The sequence below is a fragment of the Muntiacus reevesi genome, chromosome 5 (genome assembly GCF_963930625.1).
Source record: "Muntiacus reevesi chromosome 5, mMunRee1.1, whole genome shotgun sequence".
NCBI classification, from domain to species: Eukaryota; Metazoa; Chordata; class Mammalia; order Artiodactyla; family Cervidae; genus Muntiacus; species Muntiacus reevesi.
The window spans coordinates 49367901-49385608 of record NC_089253.1 but is presented as its reverse complement, the minus strand read 5'-3'; the positions used below and the strand labels follow the sequence as shown (position 1 = coordinate 49385608).

The 17708-nt window shown below is 39.1% G+C and overlaps 1 protein-coding gene across 2 annotated transcripts; it reads right to left on the bottom strand.

Annotated features, from left to right (window-relative positions):
• Nucleotides 1–1917: 1917 nt before the first annotated feature.
• On the bottom strand, nt 1918–16487 carry LOC136169909 (bifunctional methylenetetrahydrofolate dehydrogenase/cyclohydrolase 2, mitochondrial-like). 2 transcript variants are annotated; one of them, XR_010663460.1, is made up of 3 exons: nt 14751–14943; nt 13800–13925; nt 1918–2395 (listed from the first exon to the last, which is right to left on the bottom strand). XR_010663460.1 is itself a non-coding variant. In XM_065938151.1 (3 exons), exons 1-3 carry the CDS (start codon nt 16416–16418, stop codon nt 11520–11522), a joined length of 243 nt encoding a protein of 80 aa, XP_065794223.1. In that variant the 5' UTR covers nt 16419–16487; the 3' UTR covers nt 11153–11519. The 2 variants fall into 2 exon arrangements, 1 of the variants encoding a protein (XP_065794223.1); XM_065938151.1 differs by lacking the exons at nt 1918–2395; nt 14751–14943 and adding exons at nt 11153–11614; nt 16397–16487.
• Between the last annotated feature and the right edge of the window lie 1221 nt (nt 16488–17708).

Here is a 17708-nt window from a genome sequence, read left to right as displayed (position 1 = left end):
TTCTGTGGCTATAGGAGAAAGAGGCTAAGAAAGGGTGGAGAGCCAGATCCACCCCTTTCTGGGCATACACTCCGCCTCCGAGTTCTACTGTCTTCTCAGATTTAGGGGTGGAGTAACAGTGAGACTCGAGTCACTTCCCATTGTCTTTTTGTCTTGTCACTGCTTGATGATTCTTTTTTTTTTTTTTTTAATAAGGAAAAGTATTTATTTGTGCCTTGCACAATTTTTGAAAGCCATTATTGCTATTCAATTTTTGGTATTTACTACAGTACTGGGTGCAAAGCTAACAAAAGAAAAGCTTACTGAATAAACGAACTACAGGATGAATGAACCAATAGTCAGTGATTTCTCGAGAGCTCAAATTCCATTACAGTGACCCTTCTAGGCAGCCCCAGAGGGGTTCAGTGCAAGTCACAAACATGCTTGATCTGCTGCAAAGTACATCCATTTTTAAGAATGTAATGCTTACACGGGGCAAAACTTGGAGCTCACCATCTCAAACTCTCATATGTCAGCCTACACTAATAAGGTAGGTATCAAAAACTCGATGATTCTTAAATGATATTGGGTAAGAGGTAAGCACCTGGTATGTATTTTATGTCTTGAAACATTGATGTAGAACCCAGAGGGTGTAACTAAAATAATATTATGTATTGGTTTGAGAACCGTGAACACAGCTTCCAAAACTGTATTTACTCCGAGAAAATAATTAACTCAAGAGTGTGAAAGTGTAATAGTCACTCTGTCATGTCAGACCCTTTGTGATCCCATGGACTGTAACCTCACCAGGCTTCTCTGTCCATGGAATCTCCAGGCCAGAATACTGGAGTGGGTTGCCATTTCCTTTCCTTCTCAGGGGATCTTCCTGACCCAGGGATCAAACCTGGATCTCCCGCATTGCAGGCAGATTCTTTACCATCTGAGCCACCACTAGGGAAGCCTAGCTCATCAAGAGACTACAGCTAAATGATTGACTCAAATGTGAGCTCCAGAGGGTAAGAGTTTTGTTTGTTTGATTCACTTGTATATTCTAAACCCTTAGAACAAGTGCTGAGCTTCCCTGGTGGCTCAGTTGGTAAGGAATCTGCCCACAATGCAGGAGACCCAGTTTGATCCCTGGGCTGGGAAGATCCCCTGGAAAAGGGCATGGCAACCCACTCCAGCATTCTTGCCTGGAGAATCCCATGGACGGAGGAGTCTGGCAGGCTACAGTCCATGGGGTCACAAAGAGTCGGACATGACTGAAAGACTAACACTTTCACTTTTCACTTTAGAACAATGGTAGGCACATGGTAGACACTCAATAATCATTTCAATATTGTAAATCTATAAATATTTGTTGAGCGAATAAATAAGTGAATTTCCAGGGAAGTTCCAGGGGAATTTCCACACTTGTTCAGAGTGTGGACTTTAACATATCTGCATAAGGCATTACCTGAGCTTTCTTATTCTTCAAGTCCTGAAAGGAAGAAATAAACGAAAAACAAAGAAACATGAATGTTTTACACATTAAATTTATATTGGACGGTGTAAAAATGCCAAATATCTAATAACATAGATGTAGCTATTGACAAATCAAGATTTTATTGAAAGCTACTTTTGATTTTTTTCACTGTATTTGAAAAAGATGAATATCAGAGATTGCAGGGGAGTCAGGCACCTTCTCCTTGTGATAGTCTATTCCAATTGTTTCCAGTTTACCATTCATTTTTCTCAGTATCTTTATTTATAAATCAAAGGTAATTGTAGTTATTTATTTAAGAAATTTCCAGGCACTGTTATTCATGCTAGGAATACATCAGTGAAAAAAAGACAGAAACTTCTACCTTTGTGGAGTAGTAGGGGAGATAGACAATAAAAAATAAACATTGTAAATAATTGCTGTCTATTTTTTAGTGTGGAGTAGTAGGGGAGATAGACAATAAAAAATAAACATAATAAGTAATTGCTGTCTATTTTTTAGAAGTTGATATGCTATGGGAAAAAAGAAAAAGTAGAGCATGATAAAGAGGATCAGGATGTCCAGGGACTATTGGGAATCATATTTTTATTTTGGAGTATTTATTATACAGAGGACATGTTAGGATAATGCACATTTTATTACTTGAATTGGACTTTATTGAGCCACTGATCTCTTAACTACATTGGTTATCAAACTTACCAGGGCTGATTTCTTTTCCAGCTTTCAGGTCTTAGCTTAAATGCCACTGGCCCAGAGAGTCTTTCCCAACCCATGTCTTCTGACATTATTTTAATTCTGTCAGCCCCTAGTTTAGATCTGTCTTTTTTTCTGTGGCAGACAAATAAACTACTCCAAACATGCTTGTTTCCTTACATTCCCCAGTTTCTCTTGGCAGTTAGGTTTGGGACTTCAAAGGAGAGGAAAGCAATTCACCTGAAGAGAGAAAAGCAAATGTTTACTAAGCAAATGTTTGCTGGGCTATGCAGAGACAGTGGGACACACGGTGGACTCTGATTTCTAGGCCCTGCCTAGAGTTCCCCCAGCACTCCTAGGCCATATTCTTTGCAGATATTTCTGGTGATACCTCTGTACTTCTGTTCTGGGAACAAGTCCTTTATCTAAAATCTTTAGGAAGCTAAAGAATTTAAAGGGGGAGATAAAATGTAATCCTCATGGCAAAGAGACACATTTTGATATTGCAAATTTTCTCCTCCACAGAATGAAGACACAGATTGTGTCTCTTTGTTGGTGGTGGTGGTGGTGGTTTTTTCCCTAAGAAAGTGAAGTCACTCAGTCGTGTCCAACTCTTTGCGACCCCATGGACTGTAGCCTACCAGGATTCTCCATCTATGGGATTTTCCAGGTAAGAATACTGGAGTAGGTTGCCATTGCCTGTTCTCCAGGGGATCTTCCCAACCCAGGGATTGAACCCGGGTCTCCCACATTGTAGGCAGATGCTTTAATGTCTGAACCAGTTGGGAAGTCCTCTTTTTTTTCCCTATATGACTGTCAAATTATTCAAGTGTTATTTGTTGAAAATGCTTTCCTTCTCCCATTAAATTGCTTTTGGCAACTTTGTAAATGGTCAAATGACTGTGTAAGTGTTCATCTAAAGTTGGGCTCTCTATTCTATTCCATTGATTTATTTGTCTATCCCTGCACCAGCTACCCACTCCAGTATTCTTGCCTGGAAAATCCCATGGACAGAGGAGCCTGGTGGGCTACAGTTCATGAGGTCAAAGAGAGCTGGACACGACTGAGCAACTAACACTTCCACTTTCATACCAGCCCCACTGTGTGCTTATTATTGTAGCTTTGTAGCAAGTCTTAAAGTCAGGTATCCTAAGTCCTTTTTGTTCATTTTTAAGATTTCTTTGGATGTTCTAAGTCCTTTGCACAGCCATATAAATTTTAGAATCAGTTTGTCAACTTCTACAAAAAAACCTCACAGGATTGTGTTTGAGATTACGTTGAATCAATAGATCAAATTGGAAGAACTGACATCTTAGTATTATTGAGTCTTCCAACCTATAAGTGGCTAGCCATTCCCTCTCCAGGGGATCTTGCCGACCCAGGAATGGAACCTGAGTCTCCTTCATTGCAGGCAGATTCTTTACCATCTGAGCCACCAGCACTGCCAAGTACAGTACACCTTCCATTTATTTAGGTCATCTGTCAGCAAAATTGTGTAGTTTTCATTATAAAAATCATGCCCTAAATTTTAAAATTTATTCCTCAGTATTTTCTGATCTGAGCTATTATAAATAATTTGTTAAACTTTCAAATTTTAGTTGTTTCTTGTATACAGAAATGCTGTTTATTTTTCTGGGTATTGACTTTATATTCTGTGATCTTGCTAAATTCACTTTATTTGTTCTTTTGTTGTCATGTATATTCTTTACAGTATTCTATATAAACAGCCATCTGTGGTGAGAGAGTTTTACATCATCCTTTCTGATCTTTAGATGTCTTTTTCAAATTTTCCTTCTCTTATTACACCAGCTAGGATCTCCAATAAAATACTGAATTAGAAATGGTGGGTATGGACACTTCTGCAACCTTCTGATCTTGGGGAAAGAGTCTATATTTCATTATTAAGTATAATCTTTGATGTAAGAGTCTGTGTGTGTGTGTGAATGCCCGTCACATTGAGGACCTCAGGCTTTGCTTTGCCCTTGCTGAGCCACAGATACATTCTGTTTAGTTCCCTTAGCATCAGATGGGCTTCTGGGGGTTTGCCTCTTGTGGGTATTGTTCATGGGTCAGTCAGAGTTTGGGGAAGAAGTTATAGACACAATTTGACTCTCCCCTCTGTGGTTTTCTCTTTTCCTGGATATATCCCTTCAATTTCCAGCTTCCGTAGTAGCCCCAAACTTTGTCCTTTAATTCCTTAAGCAAAGAAGACCACAGATTTTTATCCAAATTCTGCCTAGGAAAACCTCCCAAACAGGAAACTCCAGTGACATTTCTTTCAGATGTCCATTCTCTTCCAAATCTGTTTCAAGTAACACTCCAGTGCTTTCAGAGAGTCATGTTTTTTAAAAATGTTTAAAAATTTTATGTTTCATTTACAGTTATTACAAAATGTTGGCTTTATTTTCTGTACGGTACAATACATCTTTGATAGTTCTTTTTTAATATATTTTTCCAGTGTCTATAGTTGTTTTCCCTGAGAAATTTGGTCCAATATAAACAACTTCAACATTATTAGACATGGAACCTAATGTTGAAATAACGTGATCAGAATACTCTTACAGAGAATGTGGAATTTAAACAAAGATTTGAAAAAAGAGAAGGATTTAGCCAAATTGACAGTTTTTTGGTAAAGTCTCCAGGCAGACAGAGGAGCGATAAGCAAGCTAGGAGACGCCTGATATGTTGGAGGGCTAGCAAGAAGAGTAGGGTTCTGAGGAGAGTGGTGTGATCAGACATGCATTTCAAAAATAAAACCTCTGCTATTTTGAGAACGGATTATATGGATGCAAATATAGAAACAGTTAGCTAGAGAATTAGCTGTTACAAGAATTCACAGGAGAAATAATGGCTTCTCGAAACAGAGTAGACACGGTGAGACCAGTGAAGTGCTATATGTGATGTGAAGGAAGAACCAATAGATTTTTCAGTTGATTAGATATTCCGTGTGAAAGAACGTGTTCAGAATGACTTCAGATTTTTCTAGCAAGTAAGCATGATTTCTGTATAACACAGAAGGATGGAATTGCCATCAACTGAGAAAGCTATGAGTAAATCAGTTTGATACCATTCAGGTATGACCTAAATCAAATCCCTTATGATTATACAGTGGAAGTGAGAAATAGATTAAAGGGATCAGATTCGATAAACTGTGCCTGAAGAACTATGGATGGAGGTTTGTGACATTGTATAGGAGACAGGGATCAAGACCATCCCCAAGAAAAAGAAATGCAAAAAGGCAAGATGATTGTCTGAGGAGGCCTTACAAATAGCTGTGAAAGAAGAGAAGCGAAAAGCAAAGGAGAAAAGGAAAGATATACCCATTTTGAATGCAGAGTTCTAAAGAATAGCTAGAAGAGATAAGAAAGTCTTCCTCAGTGATCAGTGCAAAGAAATAGAGGAAAACAATAGAATGGAAATGACTAGAGATCTCTTGAAGAAATTAGAGATACCAAGGGAACATTTCATGCAAAGATGGGCACAATAAAGGACAGAAATGGTATGGAACTAACAGAAGCAGAAGATATTAAGAAGAGGTGGCAAGAATACACAGAAGAACTATACAAAAGAGATCTTAATGACCCAGATAATCAGCTGGTGTGATCACTCACCTAGAGCCAGACATCCTGGAATGCTAAGTCAAGTGAGCCTTAGGAAGCATCACTATGAACAAACAGTGGAGGTGATGGAATTCCAGTTGAGCTATTTCAAATCCTGAAAGATGACGCTGTGAAAGTGCTGCACTCCATATGCCAGCAAATTTGGAAAACTCAGCAGTGGCCACAGGACTGAAGAAGGTCAGCTTTCATTCCAATCGCAAAGATAGGCAATGCCAAAGAATGTTCAAACTACCACACAATTCCACTCACCTCACAGGCTACCAAAATAATGCTCAAAATTCTCCAAGCCAGGCTTCAATAGTACATGAACCTTGAACTTCCAGATGTTCAAGCTGGATTTAGAAAAGGCAGTGGAACCAGAGATCAAATGGCCAACATTCGTTGGATCATTGAAAAAGCAAGAGAATTCCAGAAAAGCATCTACTTTGGCTTTATTAACTATGCCAAAGCCTTTGACTGTGTGGATCACAACAAACTGTGGAAAATTCTAAAAGAGATGGGAATACCAGACCACCTGACCTGCCTCCTGAGAAATCTGTATACAGGTCAAGAAGCAACAGTTAGAATTGGACATGGAACAAGAGACTGGTTGCAAATCGGGAAAGGAGTACATCAAGGCTGTATTTTGTCACCCTGCTTATTTAACTTATATGCAGAGTACATCTTGTGAAATGCCAGGTTGGATGAAGCACAAGCTGGAATTAAGATTGCCGGGAGGAATATCAATAACCTCAGATATGCAGATGGCACTACCCTGATGGCAGAAAGCAAAGAACTAAAGAGCCTAAGATGAAAGTGAAAGAGGAGAGTGAAAAAGTTGGCTTAAAATTCAACCTTCAGAAAGCTAAGATCATGGCATCTGGTTCCATCACTTCATGGGAAATAAGATGGGGAAACAATGGAAACAGTGACAGACTTTATTTCCTTGGGCTCCAAAATCACTGCAGATGGTGGCTGTAGCCATGAAATTAAAAGATGCTTGCTTCTTGGAAGAAAAGTTATGACCAAACTGCACAGCATATTAAAAAACAGAGACATTACTTTGCCAACAGAAGTCCGTCTAGTCCAAGCTATGGTTTTTCCAGTAGTCATGTACGGATGTGAGAGTTGGTCTATAAAGAAAGTTGAGCGCTCAAGAATTGATGCTTTTGAGCCGTGGTGTTGGAGAAGACTCTTGAGAGAGTCCCTTGGATTGCAAGGAGATCCAACCAGTCCATCTGAAAGGAAGTCAATCCTGAATATTCATTGGAAGGACTGATGCTGAAGCTGAAACTCCAATACGTGGCCACCTGATGCGAAGAACTGACTCATTGGAAAAGACCCTGATGCTGAGAAAGATTGAAAGCAGGAGAAGGGGACAACAGAGGATGAGATGGTTGGATGGCACCACCAGCTCATGGATATGAGTTTGCGTAAACTCCTGGAGTTGGTGATGGACAAGGAGGCCTGGTGTGCTGCAGTCCATAGGGTCACAAAGAGTCAGACACGACTGAGTGACTAAGTCCTAACTAAGTTAGACAAAGTCCCAACTAAGAGAGATATTTAAATAACTAACGTGATCGTCTAACTAAACTAATGAGGTAAGTGCTTTTGATATTATATTTCTTTGGAGACCAGAGGAGAAAAAAGTCTCATTTCATTTTGTGATGAGGAAGTAGGTAGTAACAGATCAATATGTTGAAGAATACATAGGATGTGAAAGAATAGAGAGTAATAAATTACTAATGGAAGAATAATCCTGCCCAGGAATACAGAAATGCAAACCTTCATGCTGAGAGCTTGGCAATGGGACACAGATTGGTATGACCTGAGGTAAAGATGTGTGATAATGATGGTAGGAAAAGGGATGGAGTATATGGAGGGAGGAAAACATAGGACAAAAGACCTAATCGAGCTAAAGAATATATTTACTGTACTAATGAGCTTATCCTTATCCAACAGGCATTGCGAAAGTGGAAAAAAGTACTTTTAAACAGTAAGGTGAAAATCCTTGGATGGAAAATAAGCCAGTAATTTGTTTGTTTTCTTTTTGTTGTTGTTCTTTGTCCATAGGCAGTTAAACATATTATAAATAAATCACAGAAATATATATTCAGTGTTGTAGTTCTAAAGCATGGTCTACAAGGACATTCCTTGAGCTGTTCTATTGTGCTATTATGAATTTAATTAAAGACTTTTCTCCTGGCATGATTTAATGATTTTTCATATTATTAAATAGATGGGAAAAACACATACAACGTGAATAGTGCCAGTTTTCCCATTCATTTGTATAGGATATTCACTGGTTGGTTGTTTGCCAGTGTATTCTATGAATCAAAAATGTTTTATAACAATTAGGAAAAAAATTAGTGCAACTGAAACTTGTGATTGTTTCTTTTCAAGTCACGGGCCACAGGGATGAGACATCAGGGGACTTTCAGTAGCAGCCATTCAAAATCATGAAATATATTTATTTCTATTACTCATTTAACAAAAGGTAGTATTTGCTGTAAGCTGTTTGATGCTTTTGTGAGTATGTTAAGATACATGTTAGTTGCTCAGTCATGTCTGACTCTGCAACCCCATGGACTATAACCCACCAGAATCCTCTGTCCATGGGATTCTCTGGGCAGGAAGACTGGAATGAGTTGCCATTTCCTTCTCCAGGGCATCTTCCTGACCCAGGGATTGAACCTGGATCTCCTGCATTGCAGGCAGATTCTTTACTGTCTGAGCCTCCAGGAATATGTTAGTTAATTCAAGAGTACTATTGTCTGTGGAGGTCTAGAAGAAACAAAGCAAAGAGGAACTAAAGAGCCTGTTGATGAAGGTGAAAGAGGAGAGTGAAAAAGCTGGCATAAAATTCAGCATTCAGAAAACTAAGATCATGGCACCTGGTCCCATTACTTCATGGGAAATAAGATGGGGAAACAATGGAAACACTGACAGACTTTATTTTCTTGGGCTCCAAAATCACTGCAGATGGTGACTGTAGCCTTGAAATTAAAAGATGCTTGCTCCTTGGAAGAAAAGCAATGGAAAACCTAGACAGCACATTAAAAAGCAGAGACACTACTTTGCCAACAAAGGTCCATATAGTAAAAGCTATGGTTTTTTCAATAGTCACATATGGTTGTGAGAGCTGGACCATAAAGAAGGCTGAGCGCTGAAATATTGATGCTTTTAAACTGTGGTGTTGGAGAAGACTCTTGAGAGTCCCTTGGACTGCAAGGATATTATACCAGTTAATCCTAAAGGAAGTCAGTCCTAAATATTCATTGGAAGGACTGATGCAGAAACCGAAACTCCAGTACTTTGGCCCCCTGATTCAAAGAGCCGACTTAGAAAATATCCGATGCTGGGAAGATTGAGGGCAGGAGGAGAAGAGGACAACAGAGGATGAGATGGTTGGATGGCATCACCAACTCAATGGACATAGGTTTGAGCAGGCTCCAGGAGTTGGTGATGGACAGGGAAGCCTAATGTGCTGGAGTCCATGGAGTCACAGTCTCCTGACTGAATGACTGAACAACAACAAGAAGAAGAAACACTGCCTTCCTTGGGATATTTTAGAATTATCAAATGTCTTGATTAGAAGGGATAGGGACCCTTTCTCCTATTAATTTATGACCGTTATTTAAGATGATTTATATTTATGATTTGTATCTAACACAGAAAGAAAAGCTTGTTTTAGTGCGAAGAGATGGGGATTTGATTTCTGGACTTTCCTCTCAGTAGTAGTTTGAGAGTGGCTAAGTCTCAAAATTTTGAGCTTCATCTTTAAAATGAGGATAATATCTTTTCTACCTTCATTCCTGGTAACTATGAAGACCAAAGAGGAAATCTGTATAATGGCAACATGAACATTAGAAAGCATTGTTTGAATATGAGATATATTAACTCATATTATTTTCATATACTGTAGATTACATAATAAAAGTTACATCTTACCTGGTAAAGGGTGTAGGTGAGATTTAATTTACTGCTGAGATCATGTAGACTTACATAAAACTCCATGGATTTTTTTCATTTTGATTTTTATGATCTTAACATTTTTTTAATCTACTCACATAGGCTTTTCCCTTTAGATTAAATAATAACCACACTAAAAATCAGTTTTCATGTGTTCTTTACATCACACCTTTTATATGTCCACATACTTGTCTTTTAAACAAATTTAATTAAGACAGAATTGTTCAGAAATGATGATCTGAGTTAAAAGTTTAAGAAGCACATGAGAGAACAGGTCTGTAATTGCCAGTTTCTAGTCCTTGTCCCCAAATTTTCAAATGCTTACATTTTTCCTGAGTATTTCAGCTATTGTGTGAGATGTATTATTCACTACAACATGTAATTTTTAGTGAATAAAGCAGCACAGACCAGTAGATGGCCAAATTCAGTATAGTTCAGACTTACTTGGTAAGAGGATGGCTCTCAAAATCTACGAAGAGCCTTTGTTGAGTTCTTTCTGTCATGTATACATTTGTTGTTGTTGTAGTTTAGTTGCTAAGTTGTGTTTGACTCTGTGGCCGCGTGGACTGTAGCCCACCAGGCTCCTCTGTCCAGGGGATTTCCCAGGCAAGAATACTGGAGTGAGCTACCATTTCCTTCTCCAGGGGATCTTCCCCACCCAGGGATCAAATCCATGTCTCTTGTATTGGCAGGTGGATTCTTTACCGCTGAGCCCCCAGTGAAGCCCCCATTCATATATTATTGGCCCACATATACTGTAGTCAATTGAATTTGGAAATAAACGAATTTAAGTCATAGCTCATAAATTTGCAGTCTGTTCATCACCTTTATGCTGAGAGCAGCACCCTAGGTCCAGGTCTTAGGGCTCTGACTCAATGAACCAGCAGGGCGACAAGAGTAATATTACAAATCACATAGGCGTGTTTTATGTTAGGATCAGAAAAACCTGACTTTCTGAAAGTTTCTGTGCTTTTACACAGTCTCATGGCAACACTCAGCTGAATGTCCAGGATGCACCAAGTGTTAGAGCTGGAAGGACTGCCATCATTGCTGCAACTGATAACAACATTGCCAGTCAGTTCAGTTCAGTTCAGTTGCTCAGTCGTGTCCGACTCTTTGCGACCCCATGAACTGCAGCACGCCAGGCCTCCCTGTTCATCACCAACTCCTGGAGTTTACCCAGACACATGTCCATCGAGTCAGTGATGCCATCCAGCCATCTCATCCTCTGTCGTCCCCTTCTCCTCCTGCCCCCAATCCCTCCCAGCATCAGGATCTTTTCCAATGAGTCAACTCTTCGCATGAGGTGGCCAAAGTATTGGAGTTTCAGCTTCAGCATCAGTCCTTCCAGTGAACACCCAGGACTGATCTGCTTTACGATGGACTGGTTGGATCTCCTTGCAGTCCAAGGGCCAGAGAGGTTGCTAAGTTAACGGGTTGCAATACTCGGTCTTAGAGCACCTCTTCAGTCTCTCAGCCCAGTGCTCTTCCTTATATCTTAGTCTCTCATGGTCATGTCCCTTTTTGTTTCATTATATAGTTAGATACGCATAACTGTAATTTAATAGATACTACCAAGAGATTGTATATCTATATGTGACAGTGTATGTACCCACCCCAAAATGCTCATTTTTTAAAACCGTTTTTCATAAAATCTGAATTAAATGAAATATCATATAGGAGAAGGGTCTTATAAAACACTGCCAACTGCCAGCTAGGTAAGCTTGCCCCACAAGCACAGTCAAGGTTGTGAGCTGTGTTTAACACCCTGCTTTCTTGCGTTGAGCTGGTTGTCATGTGCTGTCGATGCCATCTGGATGCATCATAAGTGTGTGGTGATTTTGCAATAAACACACAGTAACTATAATGTAACCCAGAAGCAGAATGACTGTAAAAAAAAAATAAATAAGGTCAACTTTTTAAAAATGAAATCTATCCTTACTTGAAATTTCAAGTTGAGAAATTCAAATATATTATTGATACCTGACATTAGTGATTGAACATGAAAAATTAAATAAAGAAAAGAGGTCATTTCCTAAAGAGGTCAGTATGGACACACACATGCATACAGACACACATGTTCACTTGGAGAGCCACCTTGCTAGGTTGGCAGGGCTCCATGAATGACAGCCTGTGAGGGCAGCAGATGATAAGGTTCATCTGTACTTTGCTCTCTTCATCATCCTGTCTCCAGAGTTTTTGTCTTCAGGTTTCCCTTTTCTTTTTAGGCAAACCATCAGCTAATGACCAAATTCCAACAGAACATGTGAAGTTTGAATTATTTTTAGAAAGAGCATGATTTTTCCTTTCAATTTGTCTGTAAAGACACACTTTTAACTTAAGGAAGTTCTTGCATGACCCTGCTTTTTTGGCCAGAATGACCAATCCAATATATCAGTTCATTCGCTCAGTCGTGTCCGACTCTTTGTGACCCCATGAATTGCAGCACGCCAGGCCTCCCTGTCCATCACCAACTCCTGGAGTCTACCCAAACCCATGTCCATTGAGTCAGTGATGCCATCCAGCCATCTCATCCTGTCGTCCCCTTCTCCTTCTGCCCCCAGTCCTTCTCAGCATTAGGTCTTTTCCAATGAGTCAACACTTCACCTGAGGTGGCCAAAGTATTGGAGTTTCAGCTTCAGCATCAGTCCTTCCAATGAACACCCAGGAGTGATCTCCTTTAGGATGGACTGGTTGGAGCTTCTTGCAGTCCAGGGGACTCTCAACAGTGTTCTCCAACACCACAGTTCAAAAGCATCAATTCTTTGGCGCTCAGCTTTCTTCACAGTCCAACTCTCACATCCATACGTGACTACTGGAAAAACCATAGCCTTGACTAGACAGACCTTTGTTGGCAAAGTAATGTCTCTCCTTTTAAATATGCTATCTAGGTTGGTCATAACTTTCCTTCCAAGGAGTAATCCAATATATAAAATATTTCTAATATGAAAATATCTCTATTTTATTATATGCATGTATTATTAGCTAAGATTCCTAGATTATACTGAAAAGGCCAGTGCAGGTAAGTATTTGACAAAGATACTGGAAGTAAAATTGGAATAGGGGTCAGACATCTAAAAATATATCTATCTCAGGGTTAAGTTTCTTCATCTATACAGCAAAGGCATTGGGTTAGAATTTCTTTTGTTTCTAGACATTCGCTGCTTTATCTCCTTCATTGGCCATAGTAATGTTAACCTAACTCCTCTTTCTCATCCTCTTTAAAACACAAGTGAGGGATAACGACTTGAATTATCCAGGGAACTATTTACATCTGAAATATAGTGAAGGCTAGCAAACACATCCCAAGACGCCTTCTGGCTCTGAGAATGAATGGCTGAGTATAAAGCATGGATGATGAAGGACAGAGATATGCTCCCAACAGTCAAAACAATGCTCACTAAGAAAACTGCACTACAAGGAATTTAATCTTAAAACTCAATATTAGTGATGTTATTATATTTTTCTCCCAAGAAGGAAGAGGAGGAAAAGAAGGACAGAAGGAAAGAAAGAAGGAAGGTAGGAAGGAAAGGAGTCAGGCAGAAGGAAGGAAATATGTGAGTGTCATTAAACTCTTTTCCATCAGAGGAAAGATTAATGTAATGATTAATAATAATCATCAGGGCTTCCCTGATGCTCTAGTGGTTAAGAATCTGCCTGCCAATGCAGGGGACACGGGTTCAAACCTTGGTCTAGGAAGATCCCACGTGCCGTGAAGCAACTAGGCCCATGTGCCACAACTACTGAGCTAGGGCTCTACAGCCTGTGAGCTGCAACTGCTGAACCCATGAGCTGCAACTACTGAAGCCTGCAAGCCTAGAATCCGTGCTCCACAAGAGAAACCACTGCAATGAGAAGCCTGTGCAACACAATGAAGAGTAGCCCCTGCTCACGGCAACTAGAGAAAAGTCTGTGAAGCAACAAAGATCCACCACAGCCAAAATAAATAATCTTAAAAAAAATTATAAAAAGTAATGCCCCAATCAAATAGAAAATCTCTCTTTCAACTATCAAAACATGCAAAGTTGAACCTCTGTTTTTCTTCACTCGTCAAAAAAGATGCAGTTTATTACCTTTAAAGTCCACATCTCCAACAAGTTTTGTCTTTCCTGTGATTGGGTCATGGATATAGTTGATACCAACGTCGATTACAGTGGCACCTTCCTTAACCATATCAGATGTGATCAACTTTGGGATAACTAGAAGGAAAACAGAGTTGTAAAACACTGGAAAATACTTAAACTCTGTCCTTGAGAATAACAAGGATTTATACATCTGGTATTTTTGTTGTCATGGAAAGGTAGCACATGAGGGTATCGCTGGGTGAAATTCTGCTCGGGTTTACCCTTTCACCTTAGAGACTGCTTACAGACTTCAAATGGACCCAGCTTGAGCAGCCTCCTTTGTATCTCATGTACTATAAATATAATGGGGGAGATTATGGAGATAAAACAGGCTTCTGTTGAGGGTGAGTGCAGTGGAGTGAAAACAACTTGGAAAATGGAGGCAGAGACAAGGAAATGAGGGAGGGAAGGAGGATAAAAAAGACAAAAAGTGAAGATGGTACTATTCATATTTCTCAGGGTTGTGGTAAATGTAAAGTGCACAAAGTAGTATCTTATCATTTCCGAACATGAAAGACTATCCTGCTTTGATTTTTTCTTGGTTTCTTTGATCATCACATCTGCATATAACTTGGAATGGTAAGAAACAGTACATTCTACTTAGTGTTTCTCCATTTGAATTTGAAAGATAGCTCTACAGAAATGTGATGTCACCATCTACTTTTTGTAACACTTTTCAAATTTTATTTCAGATGCAACAGTGCCAGCTAACAACGGCTAGTGCTCCCTTTTTTTTTTTTTTTGCTATGAGTTAACAAATCATCCCTAAACTCAGTGTCTTAAACCAACAACTTATTTTTATTTTCCACAGTTGTGTGAGTTGACTGAGCTCAGCTGGATGGATCTTCCTGGGGGTCTTTCATATAAATGGAGTCAGTTAGCGGCTGCAGTTGTCTCAACCTGTGACATTGCTGGTTGTCCGAGGTGCATTCACAGGCCTGCAGTTGAGCTCGTCTGGGGATGCTGATTGGAGCACATAGATGTGGCCTCTCCACGCAGCTCGGACTTCTCACAGCCCCGCAGCTGGCTTCCAGGAGTGCGTGTTCCAAGCGGCAGGAAATAGAAGGTACCCATAGCTTGAGGATGGAACCTGGAAACTAGCACAGTGTTGCTTCTGTCATATTCTATTGGCCAGCCAGTGACAGAATCCACTTAGACTGAAAAGGAGGGGTAGAGATGCGACTTCCCAATGGGAGGAGAATCAAAGAATTTGTGTCCATCTTTATTCCATCAGAATGCCTCTGGATGACACTGTGTCTGGAATGTGATTTACTCATTTTCACACTACATCCCTTAACCAGAATAGGGTAATCTGTTTTGCATCATCAGAGGCTTTCTTCTATCATCTGAATATTCAGATGATTTAAATGTCATCTTGTGACTTATGATTTTTAGTGATAATAAGAATTAAAAGGCTAAAAAGACAGTGCCAAGATAGATGCAGCTAGCTGACAAGGTTCCTCAGCCACACCAACGATACAACGAAGATGGTTATCAATGCTTGAGAGATATTTTTTCTCTTGCTTTCCTATCCTGTCCCAGAGAACTTCTCCCTTTTTATCAGTTCTAGCATAGATATCAAGTAATGCTCCAAATAAAGTCATAAAATCCTGTATATTCTTGGCAGCCAACAGAAAAGGAAACCATAAGTGATATGACAGCAGGAAATATTTTTAAAATTAAAATGACAATGAAGTAGCTATTAAAATCCAGCTACTATGATTTTGGGAAAGATCTAGATCTCCCTCTCAATTTAGGACCATTCAATTCACTATCTCAATGAATATCAATTGGCAGTGGTCAAATACACAGTTTTCCAAAGCGAGGGAAATGTGAGCTTGATTTTAATTCTCAGGAAAATTACAAAATGGAAAACAACTGAATGCATGCTTTTTTTTTTGTTTTTTGATGATGATGATGTTACATATGTCCATTGCAGAAAATGTCAAAAATATCTAAAAGTTTAAGCTGAAAACAAAAATCACTATAATCTTGCCATTCAAAGATAATAAATGTATTTTTATTGTATTTGTTTCTAGGATTTCAAAATGCTTCTTCATTAGGTATAAAGCCTATAAAAAGATGTATAATTTTGTTTGTATTGTACCTCATTGTTTATCTTTGAATTAAAATTAAACTGTAAGCATTTTCCTATTTCATCAATTATTTAAAATTTAAAAACCACACGAAATAAGTTATTATGTAAATTACCATAGTAAGTTATTCATTCCTGCAGTCTTTTCAATACTTTGCTATCATAAATAATGCAGTGATGATCATTTGTGTTCAGGAAACTATGATGATTTCTTATCTGCAGCAGCAAGTTTGACAGTTTTTCACTGAACCCTTATGATGGGATTCAGTGAAACATGATGGAAAAACATGGGTTGAATAAAAACTCTCAATGGTAGTCATGAGTGGTTAAATAATACATTCTGAAACAGTTTATCAATAAGAAGGTCTTCCATGAAAAGTATCTTTCAGTGCCATTTTCAAATTTTGTGAGAACTTGGAAGAACACATTGGCATCACAATAGTTATTTTACCTTTGTCCTCCTCCAGGTCCATTTTCCACCCTTCTCTGCTCTACTTTATGGCAGGGATGGGACTGATTCTTATAGAGGTCTTGTGTGTTTCCTCTCTCTCTTGGAACCCTGTCACAGCCATGAGAACAAATACAAGCCTCCCTGCTGGCAGATTCAAATCCTGTGGAAGAGAGCTGAGTTGTTTCAGGGAAGCCATCCTAGACCAGTCATCTAGCCAACCACCAGCTGAAGGCAGATGTTTGAACAAGCCAAGTTATGGTCAAAATATCTGAGCTAAGGTCACCATAATTGACTAGCTGAACCATGCTCATGAGAAATTTATTTTAAAGGGTGGTTGTTTAAATTGACTGAGTTTGGGGGTGTTTGGTTGTTTTTTAATACAGCAAAAGTTGCATAATGCATATTAGCAAATGACACAAAATTGAGCAGAATAGCTAGTAGGTAGCTACTTTGGAATAGTGGACTATCAATAGCCATAAGAATTGGAAAGAGGTTCTGTATATCTGATCAGCTGGGTGTACTTGATTAAAAATTCACTAAAAACTCTTAGGTTGTTCCAAGACAAATAATGTCCAGATTCAGGGATGTAATGTTTTCCACTCTATTTTCAGCAGAGTTTCTCTGAAAATGTTGGTTGTATTCTGGAGGCTGATGTCAAGAAGAATGATGAGAATGGATCTGGAAATCATGTCATATGGAACAAGTGCTATCAAACTAGTTGGTTCAACTGTTTACCCATCAGGTTGTGACAAGAAGAAAAAGTTTATGCCACAATGTAAATCAACTATATCAGTAAGCATACTTTTAAATTCAGCTAGCTTTAGTTTTTCATAGAAAGAATTTTTCAATGATGATAGCAATATGTTGATTTCTTTTTTTTTAATTTTGGCAGTGCTGGGTCTTCTTGCAGTGTGCAGACACTGTGTTGTACCATGTGGGCTCTGTGTTGCAGCATATGCTGCAATTAGTTGTCCCAGGACATGTAGGATCTTAGTTCCCTGACCAGGGATTGAACTCTTGTCCTCTGTATTGGCAGGCAGATTCTTAACCACTGGACCATGAGGGAAGTCCCAGTATGCTGATTGATATTCTGCCACAGTTCTTTATGTTGATGTGGATCTATAACTTACAGTTCCCAAAGGGTAAGGAACAGCCATGGGTTAGTATTGGTCCATACATTGAATATCTCTGAAACAGAGGAATGGTTGAATAAACTCAAGTTGCCTTTCTTAGGGGGGAAAAAAAAACACCTAAAAAACTAAAAATAATCAAAACCCAATAATTGTGTCTTTGTTGTGTTAAACTGTATAGG

Bases quoted from the DNA above. Each gene is read 5' to 3' on its own strand.
- LOC136169909 (XM_065938151.1), bottom strand. From the start codon at position 16,418: ATGGACCTGGAGGAGGACAAAG. The intron at 13,926-16,396 runs GTAAAATAACTA...TTTTCCTTCTAG, and splicing joins GGACCTGGAGGAGGACAAAG to TTATCCCAAAGTTGATCACA. The intron at 11,615-13,799 runs GTAATAAACTGC...TTTTTTTTACAG, and splicing joins TGGAGATGTGGACTTTAAAG to TCATTCTGCTTCTGGGTTAC.